Source organism: Neophocaena asiaeorientalis, unplaced genomic scaffold (genome assembly GCF_003031525.2).
Source record: "Neophocaena asiaeorientalis asiaeorientalis breed wild unplaced genomic scaffold, Neophocaena_asiaeorientalis_V1.1 scaffold15, whole genome shotgun sequence".
In the NCBI taxonomy this organism is placed as follows: Eukaryota; Metazoa; Chordata; class Mammalia; order Artiodactyla; family Phocoenidae; genus Neophocaena; species Neophocaena asiaeorientalis.
The window spans coordinates 791,883-805,251 of NW_020185328.1; the positions used below are offsets into that span (position 1 = coordinate 791,883).

The 13,369-nt window shown below is 44.0% G+C and overlaps 1 protein-coding gene across 4 annotated transcripts in view; it reads left to right on the plus strand.

Moving 5' to 3' along the window:
• IL12RB2 (interleukin 12 receptor subunit beta 2) overlaps nt 1-12,117 on the plus strand; it is an 80,741-nt gene extending 68,624 nt beyond the window's left edge. For all 4 annotated transcript variants that reach the window (XM_024734589.1, XM_024734590.1, XM_024734592.1 and 1 more), the window contains 3 exons: nt 2,542-2,632; nt 5,004-5,097; nt 9,405-12,117. In XM_024734589.1, the coding sequence (XP_024590357.1) occupies nt 2,542-2,632; nt 5,004-5,097; nt 9,405-9,944 (725 nt within the window). In that variant the 3' untranslated portion in view covers nt 9,945-12,117. The remainder of the gene's footprint in view (nt 1-2,541; nt 2,633-5,003; nt 5,098-9,404) is intronic.
• Nucleotides 12,118-13,369: the final 1,252 nt, after the last annotated feature.

The window sequence follows — 13,369 nt, forward strand, 5'->3', positions numbered from 1 at the left end:
GTTGCCCCCTCCAGAAAGCCTTCCCAAATGCACATCCATATTTCCTTCATAATGCGCTATACTTGACCCCTATTCAAAACTCTGAATCCAACAGGCAGGGACTAGTATCTGTTTAATCTCTATCATCAAGGTCTAGAATGGCAGCCAGCACACAGTACTTGTTAAATGAATATCTGTTCAATGAATGATGAGAATAATCCCCAAAATAATACAGCTACTGCATATCAGCTAGTTATGTGCCAGGCACGTGTTAAGCTCTTTGAATACTGCATTAGTTTGCTGGGGCTCTTGTAACAAAGTACCACAAACTGAGTGGCTTAAACAACAGAAATTCATTTCCTCACAGTTCTGGAGGCTGGAAGTCTGAGATCAAGGTGTCAACAGAGTTGGCTTCCTCCAAGGGCTGTGAGAGAATCTGTTCCACGCCTCTCACCTCGCGACTGGGGGCAATCTTTGGCATTCCTTGGTTTCTAGATCTCTACCTTCATCTCACTTAGAGTTTTCCTCGTGTGTTTCTCTTTGTTCAAAATTGCCCTTTTTACAAGGATACCAGTCATGTCAGGCTAGGGGCCACCCTACTCCAGCCTGACCTGTCTTAACTAATTACCTCTGCAATGACCCTATTTACAAATAAGGTCACTTTCTGAGGTACTTATTGAGTTAGAACTTCAATATATGAATTTTGGGGGTGGGAGGACACAATTCAACACATGTAACACATACGTTTACTCGTTTAATCCTGCCCACGACCATGTAATGTGCCTGCTTTACACGCCTGTACCTGGCCATACTACCAGGCACTCAATATGAAATGAATAAAAGAATGAGAGATTATGCTGCTTTTTTACAGGTGTGAGGTACAAAAAGATTACCCAAGGTCTTAGAGGTGGCAAGTGGCAGAACTACAAATCAGACACAGATTTGAGTTTCTTAAGTTAAATTTGAGTATGTGACGAAGTGACCCAGCTAACATGAGTTTCTCTCCACTGGCTAAATTATGCTTTTCTCTCTGGCAGCCCCTGTTTGCATCTGCTCTAAGCATAAAACAAGCTGTTCTTGCTTCGTGACATGGAGTATCAAGTTAATCATTCAGGACTTTGTTGTTCTATGCCAGATACTCCTCCACTGGGAAAAGTGACAAGCCCTCTTCTCAAGCACTCCCATGAAAGTTAACTTGTGAGCAATTAATTGGACTAAGGACTCAGCATCTTTCTACTCCTGGTACCCCAGACTCGTCCCATCTGCCCAGAAAGAAAGGCAGATGCTAACGAAATGTCAGATTGTGCCGATTGTGTGGGGGTGGTAACAAGGTTTCCTGCATTAACTCCCCTGTTCAGCCCTGGGAAAAGCCCCTGTCACAGGGGCTAGCAGGTCTCTGGCCGCTAGTGGCCCCTGGTCACCCTCCCTCCCACCCTGTTCTTCACTCTATCAGAATCTTTCTACAAGATCCCTGTTGCTGACATTCTACCTCCTGTTGCAACCCATCGGTGGTTCCCCACAGGCTTTCAAGCTAGAATTTAAACTACTTTGTTACCAAGCCCTGCACGACCTGGTCCTGTTCATCCATCTAGCTTTGTTGTCTGTCGCATATTCATCATCCATACTGGAAAGCAAGACCAGACTGTTTGCGGTTGCTGAAGCACTCGCTCTTTCCTCCTTCCGCGCTTGCTGTCTAGGCTGCACTTCCCTAATTTGTCCACTTAGCCAACTCCTAGCCATCCAACTCTAAACTTTTGACATCCTGCCTTTTGGGAAACCTTCCTGAGATGCTCGTGAAGCCATTTCCCATGCTGTTCTCTGTGACACAGCCTTGTACATGCTGTTTTTACATGTATCCCGTGGCATCATGGTTTACTGTTTACACATCTGTCTCCTGGACTGTCTTCAGAGCCCATGCCCCATTCATCTGTGTATTACAGCACCTAATCTGGCTTGTTACATGGTTTACATTCAATAAACGTTGGATGAATTAATGAAAACTTCCAACACGTAGTGAAATATTTACATGTCATAGGAAGGAATCAGAACAATTTCAAAGACCCTAGGTAGACAGAGGGCTTATCCAATGGCTTGGTAAAATTGATAGCTACCATTTCTTGAGGCCTCCTCTGTTCAAGTACATGGCTGTGCCCTTTAAATACACCATCTCTAATGTTCACAACAACCTGCAAGGTAGATGTCATCGTTCACCTTTTATAGATCAAGAATCTGAGGTCCACACATCAGTCAGTGGCAGAGTTAGGAATGGAATCCAGGGCTCCCAGTTCACAACCAGTGCTTTGTATACCACACTCCCTTTCTTTCTGCACCTATTAGAGGAAGAAGCCCTTGTAGGGCTGGAGCTCCTTCCTTGGAACCTTAGTATTGGCCCCTTTGGGCCCTTTCTTCCTTCTTCAATGGGCGAAAGAGAGTTAGCCTTGTTCCTGAGTCTAGCTATCCAGGAGCTGTGGGTAAAGCCCAGCGGGTTCACACGACAGTCAGTATTTAGAAATGTTCATTGACGATAACTCAGTCACAGGGTATGCTAACTTTTCGTTTCAGGTAAAGCCAATTGGAGCACATTTGTGGCACCAAGCATTTGCCTGGGTGTCATCATGGTGGGCGTTCTCTCAGTGCGTTGCTTCCGGCAAAAGTAAGCTCATTACACCTGCCAACTTTGGTAAAATTTTTTTTTTTCATATAATAGCTGTTGCTGCTATGGGTCAAAAAAATGGTTACTCTCCTACATCGCTGGCAGCACACTAAATGTATTCACCTTTTTGGGGTGACAGTATATGTTTAATTTTTAAAAATATTAAACATTTCACCGAGCAATTCCCATCTAACTATATCAGGTATATACAGATATTTAGTGGCAACTATGTTCACTGAAGTATCGTTCATAGAAGGAAAACAATTTGAAGCAACCTAAATGCCTAACGATGTGGGATTGGTTAAATAAATCAGTATATTTCATGCTATACAGCATACTATGCATTCATTAAAGATGGAGAAGAAAATTAAATGGTATGGATATTTGCTATGTTACATTTTAAAAAGCAAGTTGCAAAACATGTACTTTCATTTTTTAAAAATAGTGCATACACACGTGCCCACAGACACGCAAGGTATATTAGTTAGCATTTAATTTGGTTGTATGTAACATAAAAATATGACAAATGAGCTAAGTTTCTCACCCAGGTACAGTAAATAAACTCAGGTAACGGCTGGTGTAGGAGGTCCCCAGTCATCAGAGACCTAGGCTCCTTCTTTTTCTGCTTCACTATCCCGACATTGGCTTTCATCATCAAGTTCACCTCATGGTCCAATGGCTGCAGGAACTATGGTTATCATGCCTGCATTCTACAACTACAGGGAGAAGGGAGGTGCCCACACCCACCTTTTCAAGACACACGAAGAAGTCACACATGGCACTTTAGGTTACCTCTCATTAGCCAGAACTTGGTGAGGCAAGGAAGGCTTAAAACTGTGGCCTTTTAGCTGGGCTTATTGTTGTCCCAGTAAATCAGGGTCCCCTTTCTAAGAAAGAGGGGAAAATGGGTATTGGACGGCAGTTAATACTCTCTGCTCCAAGGACATACACTAAAATATTAATGGTGGTTATAACAGGGGATAGAATCATAGCGCTTTTAGTTCTATTTAACTGTATTTCCTAAAATTTCTTTAAACATGTATTATTTGGTAAAGAGAATTTTTAAAATGAGTTAGTTATTCAATAGTTTTCTTCAGATGTTGTGTAATATAGGAGAAGAGGTTAAAATAAAACTAGCTCAAAGTCATTCTACTAGTCATTGAAACTGTCTGAAATGTTTTCCATTTATTGAAGTTCCCCCATATGTGATAGATAATTCAAAGCAGAGCTCTCTTTAGGTAGACTTTGAAAAAGTTGAACTCAAAGAGTCAACTAGGATCACATGCATCCTCTCTTCAGGGAAATAGTATCAGTTAGGGTGGAGGCTTCTGCTGTTAAAAAAAAAAAAGAGCCCCCAAATATAGTGGCTTTAATAAAATAGCTCATTTTTCTCCCATATAATAGTTCTAAGGTATGTCATCCAGATTGGTTGGCAGCTCTGCTCCACACTGTCATTTAGGGATCGAATTGTCTTCCACTTTATTGGCCCACCATCCCTTGGGTACTTTCCTCATCTGCATGATCTATACTAGGTCACAGGTACCTCTGCTCACATTTCTTTGGAAAAAACCTAGTCACATGGCCTCATCTCTTGTTTCAAAGGGTTGAACACATCCCAGAAGCTTACTTTTCTTATTAAACAAAGTGTGTTAAAGCCAAGTCTTTAAAAATGCTTCATATTGGTCTTGAATTTTTTAAAAAAATAGTCAAAATAGTTAAGTCATATGCATATGAGAAACATTTTTAGGATTTTTTTCTTCCACATAATCAACTCACCTTAAAATATTTTCAAAAACCCAGACATGTGGAAAGAAGAAATAAAAAGACCCTCTGATCACCAAATACAACTACTTTAATAGTTTGGATATTTCCATATTGGTATTTTTTTTTTGGCATTTTTTTTAATTGGTTATGTCCAAGCTGTTTATACCACCTGTATCCCGTTTTACTTTGTTTTCATGACAAGCTCTTTATAAACATTCTAATTTACTAAATATAAATAGTAGTCTCCCCAAGGGTATCGACCATGTCCTCTTGTTTGCTGTTTTATCCCCAGCATGTGGCACTGTGCTGGTCATACATTAAGGATTCAATCAACGTTTGTTGAGTGAGTGCTTGGCTGCTTAGTGATAGCTAAACATCACACCGAGCAAAAGTTCCAGTTTATTTAGCAAACCCTAAGTCGTTGCACCACGAGTCTTTATCATCTATCCAAACTTCACAGAAAACTAGTCCAGACTTGGATGATGCATCATCTTTCTCCTGCAGTGTTTACAGTTTACTCATTTGCATACCCCTACACTGAAGTCACTGTGCTTCCAGGCCACCGTGTGCCCACTTAACCAATGCCACTGTTTTCTTTTACCTGCAGGGTATTTGTTCTCCTTTTGGCCCTCAGACCTCAGTGGTGTAGCAAAGAAATTCCAGACCCAGCGAATAGCACTTGGGCCAAGAACTTTGTGGAGGTAAGGTATAAAGCCTTAGTGGTCAGTCGATGGGGTTCTGGTGATCAGTACATCTAAGTCTTTCATTGTAGTACAGGGAAACCCCGGTGGTTAGATCCTATGGATAAGCTGCTTATCACGAGTGCTAGGTTACCATCTGAGTCATCACTCCCATGCACAGGAATTTTCTGAAGCTTATGACCAAGACTAAAAGACCCATAACTTTTCGTTCCTCTCTATGCCTTCTGTTCCTCTCCTCACCTCAGCTCACTTCAAAAGAAATTTTAAAAGCAAATATATTTGCCAAGCACTAGTCTGAGCATTGGCTCATCCAAATTCAAGAGCACTGAAGCTTTACTGTGATGTTCCCCGTCCTGTGTGAGCACAGAACAGATACATAGAGCCCAGACTATTTTGGTCTTGGCAGGAAGCCAGTAAGTCATTCCATTGTGCAAGGAAAAGGTTTGAAGGCAGGAGAGGTTGCTCAGCTGGCAGAGGAGCATGCTGGGAGTAAAGGACACGCAGGGAGCGGCTGACACAGTCCTAGGAGGGAAGAGCAGCTCACAGCGGGCAGCAGGGTCTGTCTCTGACGGAGGGTCTTGAAGGGGAGGAGAGGGGTGTCCACATTCTTCCCATCACCCGGCGCCTTGGCAGCCCCGCACTCTCGCATCGTATAGCCCTCCTCCTCCAAGATTCTTCTCTTCGGTCACCCATGCCTCATCCAGAAGCCAGTGGTACCAGCTGCCTCTCAGAGAAAGAGCTGGTCCCAGCCATGTCTGCCTCCGTAGGAAGTTAAGTCACCGCAGTTTAATGCCTTTGAAATAAGGCCACCTCTGCCACTTACTATGTCAATGACCCTTGAGCGCTTGCCCGATGACATGAGCCTTAGTTTCATCCTCCGTAAGATAGGAATTGACAGTATCTCTCATATATATTGTTGTGAAGACTAAGTAAGATGCCATGTAAAGCACACGGCTCATACAAGGCAAAGATCATTCATTTTCTTCCCAGGAAGATTTACACTTGAAGTCTCCTCTCTCTATTGAGGAGTTTTGTTGCTGTTAAGTTACAGTAGCAAGAACAGTATAATAATAACAGTATATGTATGTGCGTGTATATGTCGTATATATGATAGATGTTTGATATATATTTGATTATACATGACATGTAATTATATATGATATACAACAGTATTACATAATAATATATTTACATTTATATATACACATAACATACATTACTTTCTCTATGCCAGGCACTTAAAAAAAAGTTTTCATGCATTAACACCTAATCTGTACAACAGCTTTATGAGATTGTAATATTATTATCCCCATTTTTCAGATGAGGAAAGTGAGGGACAGAGGACTCAGTAACTTGCCCAGTGTTAGTCAGCTAGTAAGTGGACCCTGGATTCACATACAAGCAGGATGTGCTGTCCTCCATTATACTATACGTTCTAAAAGATCTTAAGCACAGGGTGAGGGGTGTGTTTCCAGCAGTCAAAACCTCTGAGCTGAACAGACTAACTCAAGAGGTGTTCACACACTGGGCCCTCACTTGGTGGCAATATTGTGATGACCTATGGGAAGGCACTCAATAAGGATGCCACTGCTAGTATTAGAGGGGATTCAGGTACCAGGAACTGAATCAACTGAGCTCTAAGATCTCTCTCTTCCAATGCGGAGATTCCACAGTCCCATGTCCTAAAAGCCTGAAATAGCACAGTGAGAAGCAGCTCTGGGTCAGTCGCTGACACCTGGCTCCCAAGCTGGTAGCTGTGGCATCATGGCCTCTATTTGCCACTGCCTGGACATGAGGGGATACAGAGGCATGCAGAGCCACTGAAGAGCCCATAAAAGCCTAGAAGAGATGCTGAGAAAGACAAAGAGTTAGAGAAAGTAACACGTGGAAAAAGTAACAGAAATTGCCATACACATGCCCAAAGTTGTACAGTATGAGTATGTTCACTGCAGCATTATAAACAGAAGCCATAACGTAACCGGCCACCAGGGGGCTAGGTTAAACATTTGGGTATATCTGTACAACAGGATGTTATGCAACTACTAAAAAAAAATGAGACCTGTATGTGTCTAACATCTCTAATATATTTAAAAGTGAAAAAAAGCAAAGTTTGTACTAATTGTCTAAAGTGGGTTCTCATTTGTATAAAAAGATGCTTTTATACACACACACACACAGTCTCCAACATGTGCACAGGGTATTTCTGGAAGCCTAAATATGAAACTGATAATGGTGGTTGCCTTTGGGGAGGCAGCTGTAGGCATGAAGCCCACTTAATTTTTATTACAAATTCCCTTTGAACTTAAAAATGTTTTTTTTACAAAACTATGTGCATATATTTCTTTTGCAAAAATAACCAGTAAATTAGAAAATTTAAAAAAAAATTAAACATGCCATCTATGATGGCCTTGTGGCAGCCTCAGAACCCCATGTCACTTGACCCTTGAAGGGGTAAACTGTTTTTAAAGACCCAAACTGCTCTCCTGGTGACAGGCTGGGGCAGACATCAGAAACACAACAGTCTTTCACCTCCAACAAAATGTGCTTTAAGTTCTCAGACTGTACATCCCCCTACCATTTCTTAAAATGTGGCTAAAAAGCCATGGGTCTTAAAGCTGTAGAGGAAAAGGCCCAGTCATAAAGGGGATCACTGGGATGTTATCTATTTTGAGCTTGTAAAAGCTTAAAATAGTTTCCATGATGTACCTGAGTTATTAGTGGTCCAAGACGCCTTGCCCCAGGACTTGTCAGCCAGGGGGGCTGCTTTGTAAAAGCTCTGAGGAACAGCTTCTATTGATACTGCCCCTCGCACTGTGAAAACAACGTGATCCTCATCCAGTGAGATCTCTTCCATAGCAGTGGTCTCAGCACTTAGGCCGCTGCCAGTCACGTTCCAAGCCAGACCAATGTGCCAGGGCCAGTTTGCATAGCGATAGGGAAAAAGCAGGCTCCCGAAAGAAAAGTACACACGTACCCTCTGGCTGCTCAGCGCCCTTTGCAGAAGTCTACCCTAAGACAGCATTGTCATTCACTTTGGGGGCAATTGCCATGCTCAAGGCAAGGGTGGGGACATCAGAGGCCAGTCCAAACCAAACCATTCTTGCACAACTTGGCATCCGACAGATGAGGGATCCAAAGGCCAGACAGGTAGACTGAGTTTTCCCAAGCTGTAGAGTCTCCGAGTTGGGACTAGTCCTCAGGGTTTGCCCTGTCCTAATGCTATTTTTTGTTATTCTCCTCCTCCCTTAAGGCATGGTCCCTACTTGCAGATAGCTTACAGACATGTTAAAAAAAAAAAAAAAAAAAAAGTGACAGCATAAAGCTTCTTGTGCTAAGAACCTAACAGGTGGCTTCTTTGCTGTTGTAGGAATCCAGTGGAGGGAACAGTCACTAGGGGCTTCATGAAAGCAGGCTTTGGAGATCTGTTTCAGAAAGATCAAGCAGTCAGCATAAAACAGTTTCAAGGATGTAAAGAGAGCCCAATAAAGCCTGTAAAAAGAAATGTTAATAAAGTGCTTGAACTTGACTCAGGAATCAGTAATAAGTTTGGAAAGGAAAGATATGACACTGAAGAGCTGGTAACTAATTAGATGTCGAGAAAGACAAAGCAAGAAAAGTTAACAACTGAAATTAGCTGTAGGGAAGAAAGGATGAACATCATTTCCAAAAGTTATTCCAGAGGGTTCTTTCTTATGAGCATAACTGACAAGGATACTACCCTGACAAAAAACCTTCAGTAGTTGTATCAAAGCCCAAAGTCTTTAGCATCCCATAAAAGTCCCTTCAACATGTGACCTCCTTCTATTTCTGAAGCCTCAGTGTGTCTGTCCTAAGAAAGAACTAGCAGGTTCCAGAATAGACCAATTCTCCTTGCCCACCGCCTCCTTACCTGGAAAATACTATACATCTCTCAGGATTCAGCCCTAGTGTGACCCTTTTAAGTTCTTCTGTGCCTCATCCCCAGACAGATGCAAGCTCAGCCCTTCCTTTGCACACCCTCGTACCCTCTCTGCTAGAGGAAAAGCAGCTGGTGCAGTCTGACTCACCAGAAACAAGTCTAGTTGAAGGTTGAGCAGGGTAGTGAATCGCTCACTGGCTGGGGTTGAGAGGAGTCCACGGCTCCTGCCTGCCTGCCTCCCCAGCAATGTTAACTGATTCTCTTACCTCACAAAGTAAAGGCCCACAGTGTTCCACCTCAAGCTGACTAGGCAGTGCAGGCTGCCAGGCCTTTTGGAACCCTGGAGAAGTCGGTCGTCATGGCTACTTACTCAACATAGCCACATGAGTTTCTTCCTCCCCTTTCTCAGGAGAAGACGCAGCTGGCCTTGGAAAGGCTCCTGACAGACTGTCCCACTCCCGAGGAACCTGAGACCCTGGTCATCAACAAAGTCCTTCACCAAGTGACCCCAGCCTTCAGACGTTCCCATCACCCCAACTGGCCAGAAAAGGGACAAGGAGTCCAAGGTCACTATACCTCTGAGGAAGACACAGGATACAGTGCCTCGAGCCCCCCACCTCCGAGAGCTCTCACAGCAGAGACAGGACAAGGGGTGGATCTGTACAAGGTGCTGGGGAGCAAGGGCCCCGACTCAACACCGGGAAACCCAGCCAGCCCCTCGACAGTCCTCCCAGTGGACTACCTTCCTGCCCATGAAGGCTACTTACCCTCCAACATAGATTATCTCCCTTCACATGAGCCTCCCATAACTGACCCTCAGGAAGAACTGCCTCGGCACATCTCTCTTTCCATTTTCCCCTCGAGTTCCCTTCACCCACTCACCTTCTCCTGTGGTGAGAAGTTGACTCTGGATCAGTTAAAGATGAGGTGTGGCTCCCTCATGCTCTGAGTGGCAAAGCTTGAAGTTTGGAAAGTCGATGTGCCTCCACGTGGCACAGCGTGCCCCATCTCCCCAGCCACCTGCTCCAGTGGTTGTTACGTCTGGGTGCTACCATCAGGTCTGGTTGCAGCTAGAGGGCAGGCAAGCCAACTCAGGGTGAATCTCATCTCAAGATACCTCATCTTGCCTTCTCCAGAGCCTTAAGATCACATCCTCTGCTGTGTGGACCTAGAGACTCCAATCTGGGTTCCTGCAACTTTCTTGGCTATGTTGGCCAGAAAGGAGAAAGGCAAGAGTGGAAACCAAAACTCTTACTAGCAATGGCAGACAGTCCAGAGGACCATTCATCCAACAGCTATTTACTGTTGACCCTGAATAATGTTTGAGCTGCATGGGTCCACCTATATACAGATTTTTTTAATAATAAATTCTACAGTACTGCATGATCCATTGCTGGATGAGCCCATGGATGCAGAACCACAGATGAGGAAGGCCAGCTAAAAGTTATATGCAGATTCTCAACTGCACAGGGGAGTTGGCACCCCAACCCCCACATCGTTTAAGGGTCAACTTATAAGGCAGCTACTACAAACCAGGTCTTATGTCTAGATCAGTACCGTCCAATAGGCCTGAGATAGAAATGTGAACATGTATAGCTGCCCTGTTTGATCCAACAGATACTAACCACATTGGCCATTGATTACTTAGGGATGTATCTCTAGTATGACTGAGGAATTGACTTTTTATTGTAATTAGTCACATATGACACTTGGCCACTGTATTGGAGAGCACAACTCTAAATGATGTACATATTAGTGACAATTACTGGGTACCTTCAAAACAGATCGACCTAGTTTTACATATGCAGGCATAAAAGACCCCAGTGAACACCAATATAAAAGGGCTCCCAAGATGGTCATGGTTGTCCTTATTTGTAGAAGCCTAAGAATGTACCTTTTCCTTAGTTTTGCCCGTTTGTTTTCTTTTGCCTTCACCCTTTTTCAGTGAAAGCAGCTTGATGGTGGAAAGCTACTGCTAAACCCACTGTAGGACCCTGGGCAAGCAGCCTCCCCTCTCTGAAATCCAATGTCTTGTAAAAGAGTGGGCCAAAGCTTCTCTGACCCCTTGTGTTTCCTCTTCTTTCTACTGCAGCTGATACTGCCTTTAGGACCGGGGCTACCTCAGGGTCTAAGACCAAACTGCCTAGATTGCACTCATAAGTCATCCCTTCTGAAGGCATTCTGCTTTCCTTCCTCAGGAAAACTCTTGAGCTGGTCCTCAGACAGTTCAAGTTGAGCATGGAAGAGAATTCTCTTTTCCCCAGCATGAACTTGGAAAACTTTAAAGATATGGCCTCTGGCTTATCATCCTCCCTTCACCCATCACTGCCTCTATCCCTTAACTATAGGCACTTCTGCTAAGCTGATAGAGAAGAATCTTAGTCTAAATGCTAATAGTACTCTTTGCAAACAAATGGGATGAAAGATCCAGAAACCTTTTTCTTAAATCCCTGTCAAGCCTGGGTCATCCACCCTACCACCATCCCACTCAAACACTGGAGCTGAGGCAGCTTTGGTTTACCAGATGTCCCTCAGAGCTCTAGAAATTGAAATGAGCATTTGCTCTGTTTGTTCATGTTTAACACTTCATCCATGCCTCCTGCTATTCCAGACTAACACGTTTAGTTCTTCCGAGCTTTATTTGAAAAGCTTAAGCTTCTTCCTTACATCTCCATTCTACTCTATTTAGCTGCTGTGTAGCACCCCCATACCATGGTTCCCTGCATCTCAGCAGCTTCAGTACTGGCTTGTCTGCACCCAGGATGTGGAGCCCCTTGACTGTTTGCAATGGGCCATGACAAAGCTGCCACCTCAGAAGCAGGCCAACCTATCACCTCTTGACAATAAGAGCCAACTTTTCTTTCTTGCAATACCTGCTTTTCCTATGTTTACTTTCCTTTTGATTACCTGATAGCCATCTTAGTCACTCTTCCCTTACCCCGGGGGTCCGCAAGCCCCAGGCCATGGACCGGTACCGGCCCATGGCCTCTTAGGAACCGGGTCGCACAGCAGGAGGTGAGCAGCGGGCAAGCGAGCGCGAAGCTTCATCTGTATTTACAGCCGCTCCCCATCGCTGGCATTACTGCCTGAGCTCCGCCTCCTGTTAGATCAGTGGCGGCATCAGATTCTCATAGGAGCGCAAACCCTACTGTGAACTGCACATGCGAGGGATCTAGGTTGAGAATCTAATGCCTACCTCCCCCCACCCTACTCCCGTCTATGGAAAAACTATCTTCCACGAAACCAGTCCCTGGTGCCAAAAAGTTTGGGGACCGCTGCCTTACCCCTTTGGCCTCAACACACAGGCCCCAGTCTCCCTTTTACCCTCCACACCTTTTCCCCTCCCTTAAAACTCCAGGTGGTACTGCAGTCCTCACTTGCTTTCCTAAAAGGTGAAAAAAAAAATTTTTTTTAAGGGAGAGTTCCTTGACCCCTAAAGGCTCCTTCTAAGGATGCAGAGGCCTCCTCAGTGCTCCCCTAGCATGATGCACTTACTTCCTCTAGTGGACTGTAAATAGCTGGAAAGCAGGAACCATGGCAATCTCCAGCACCATGCCTGGTCCATAGTAGGCTATCAATACAAAGTAAAAGATGTCTTCTGCCACCACTTCCACCTTGTTCCTTCTAGTCCAGAAGCCAGTCCAGCTGTGCCTGCTTCCTCTTTATTGAGACAATTGCATTTACTAGTAATCTCTTCATTCCCAACCCCCATTCTACCCTACCGTTTATTGACAGCACTATTGTAATACATGTAGCAGTTTCTTATATTAAAAACATATTTGAACATGCCTTTGGCTGCTCACTCTGCCAGATAAAATGTCCTCTTTCCGTGAATGACAGGATGGGTAACCTCATTCTGCCCTTGCCCCAAAGTTTTTATTATCTCCCTTCCTGCCCACACACAGTCAAAATCCCAAATCAGATCCTAGTTTACCAGGACTAGGTAGAGCTCACTAATATTCATATAGCCAGGCTTTCATTCCTCAGGAAAACTGCAACTCTTTAAATCCTCTCTCCTTATTATATCCAAAAGCCAACCCAGAAATCTCTGCTCTACTGAAACACATCAAATTCCTTAATTCTCTGGGACCTAAATACTACAAATAGTCCGAGTTCATTCTCAATGAATTCATGGGAATCTCTACCAATTCCTGTGCACAGATCATTACCCTGAATTAAAAGGGCCCTCTTTTCCAGAAGCCAGAAATTCTATTTCCTGGGCCTGTTTTCCTTATAGGCAATAGGAAAGCCAAACTGGTGTTATCTAGTTCTTTCCCTTTTAGTGCCTTTTCCCCTCCACCCTGTCCCAATTTCTCAGCTTCCATGAATAGCCTACAGCTGCAACTCTCCAATTCCCAGAGGCCAGTCAAAGAA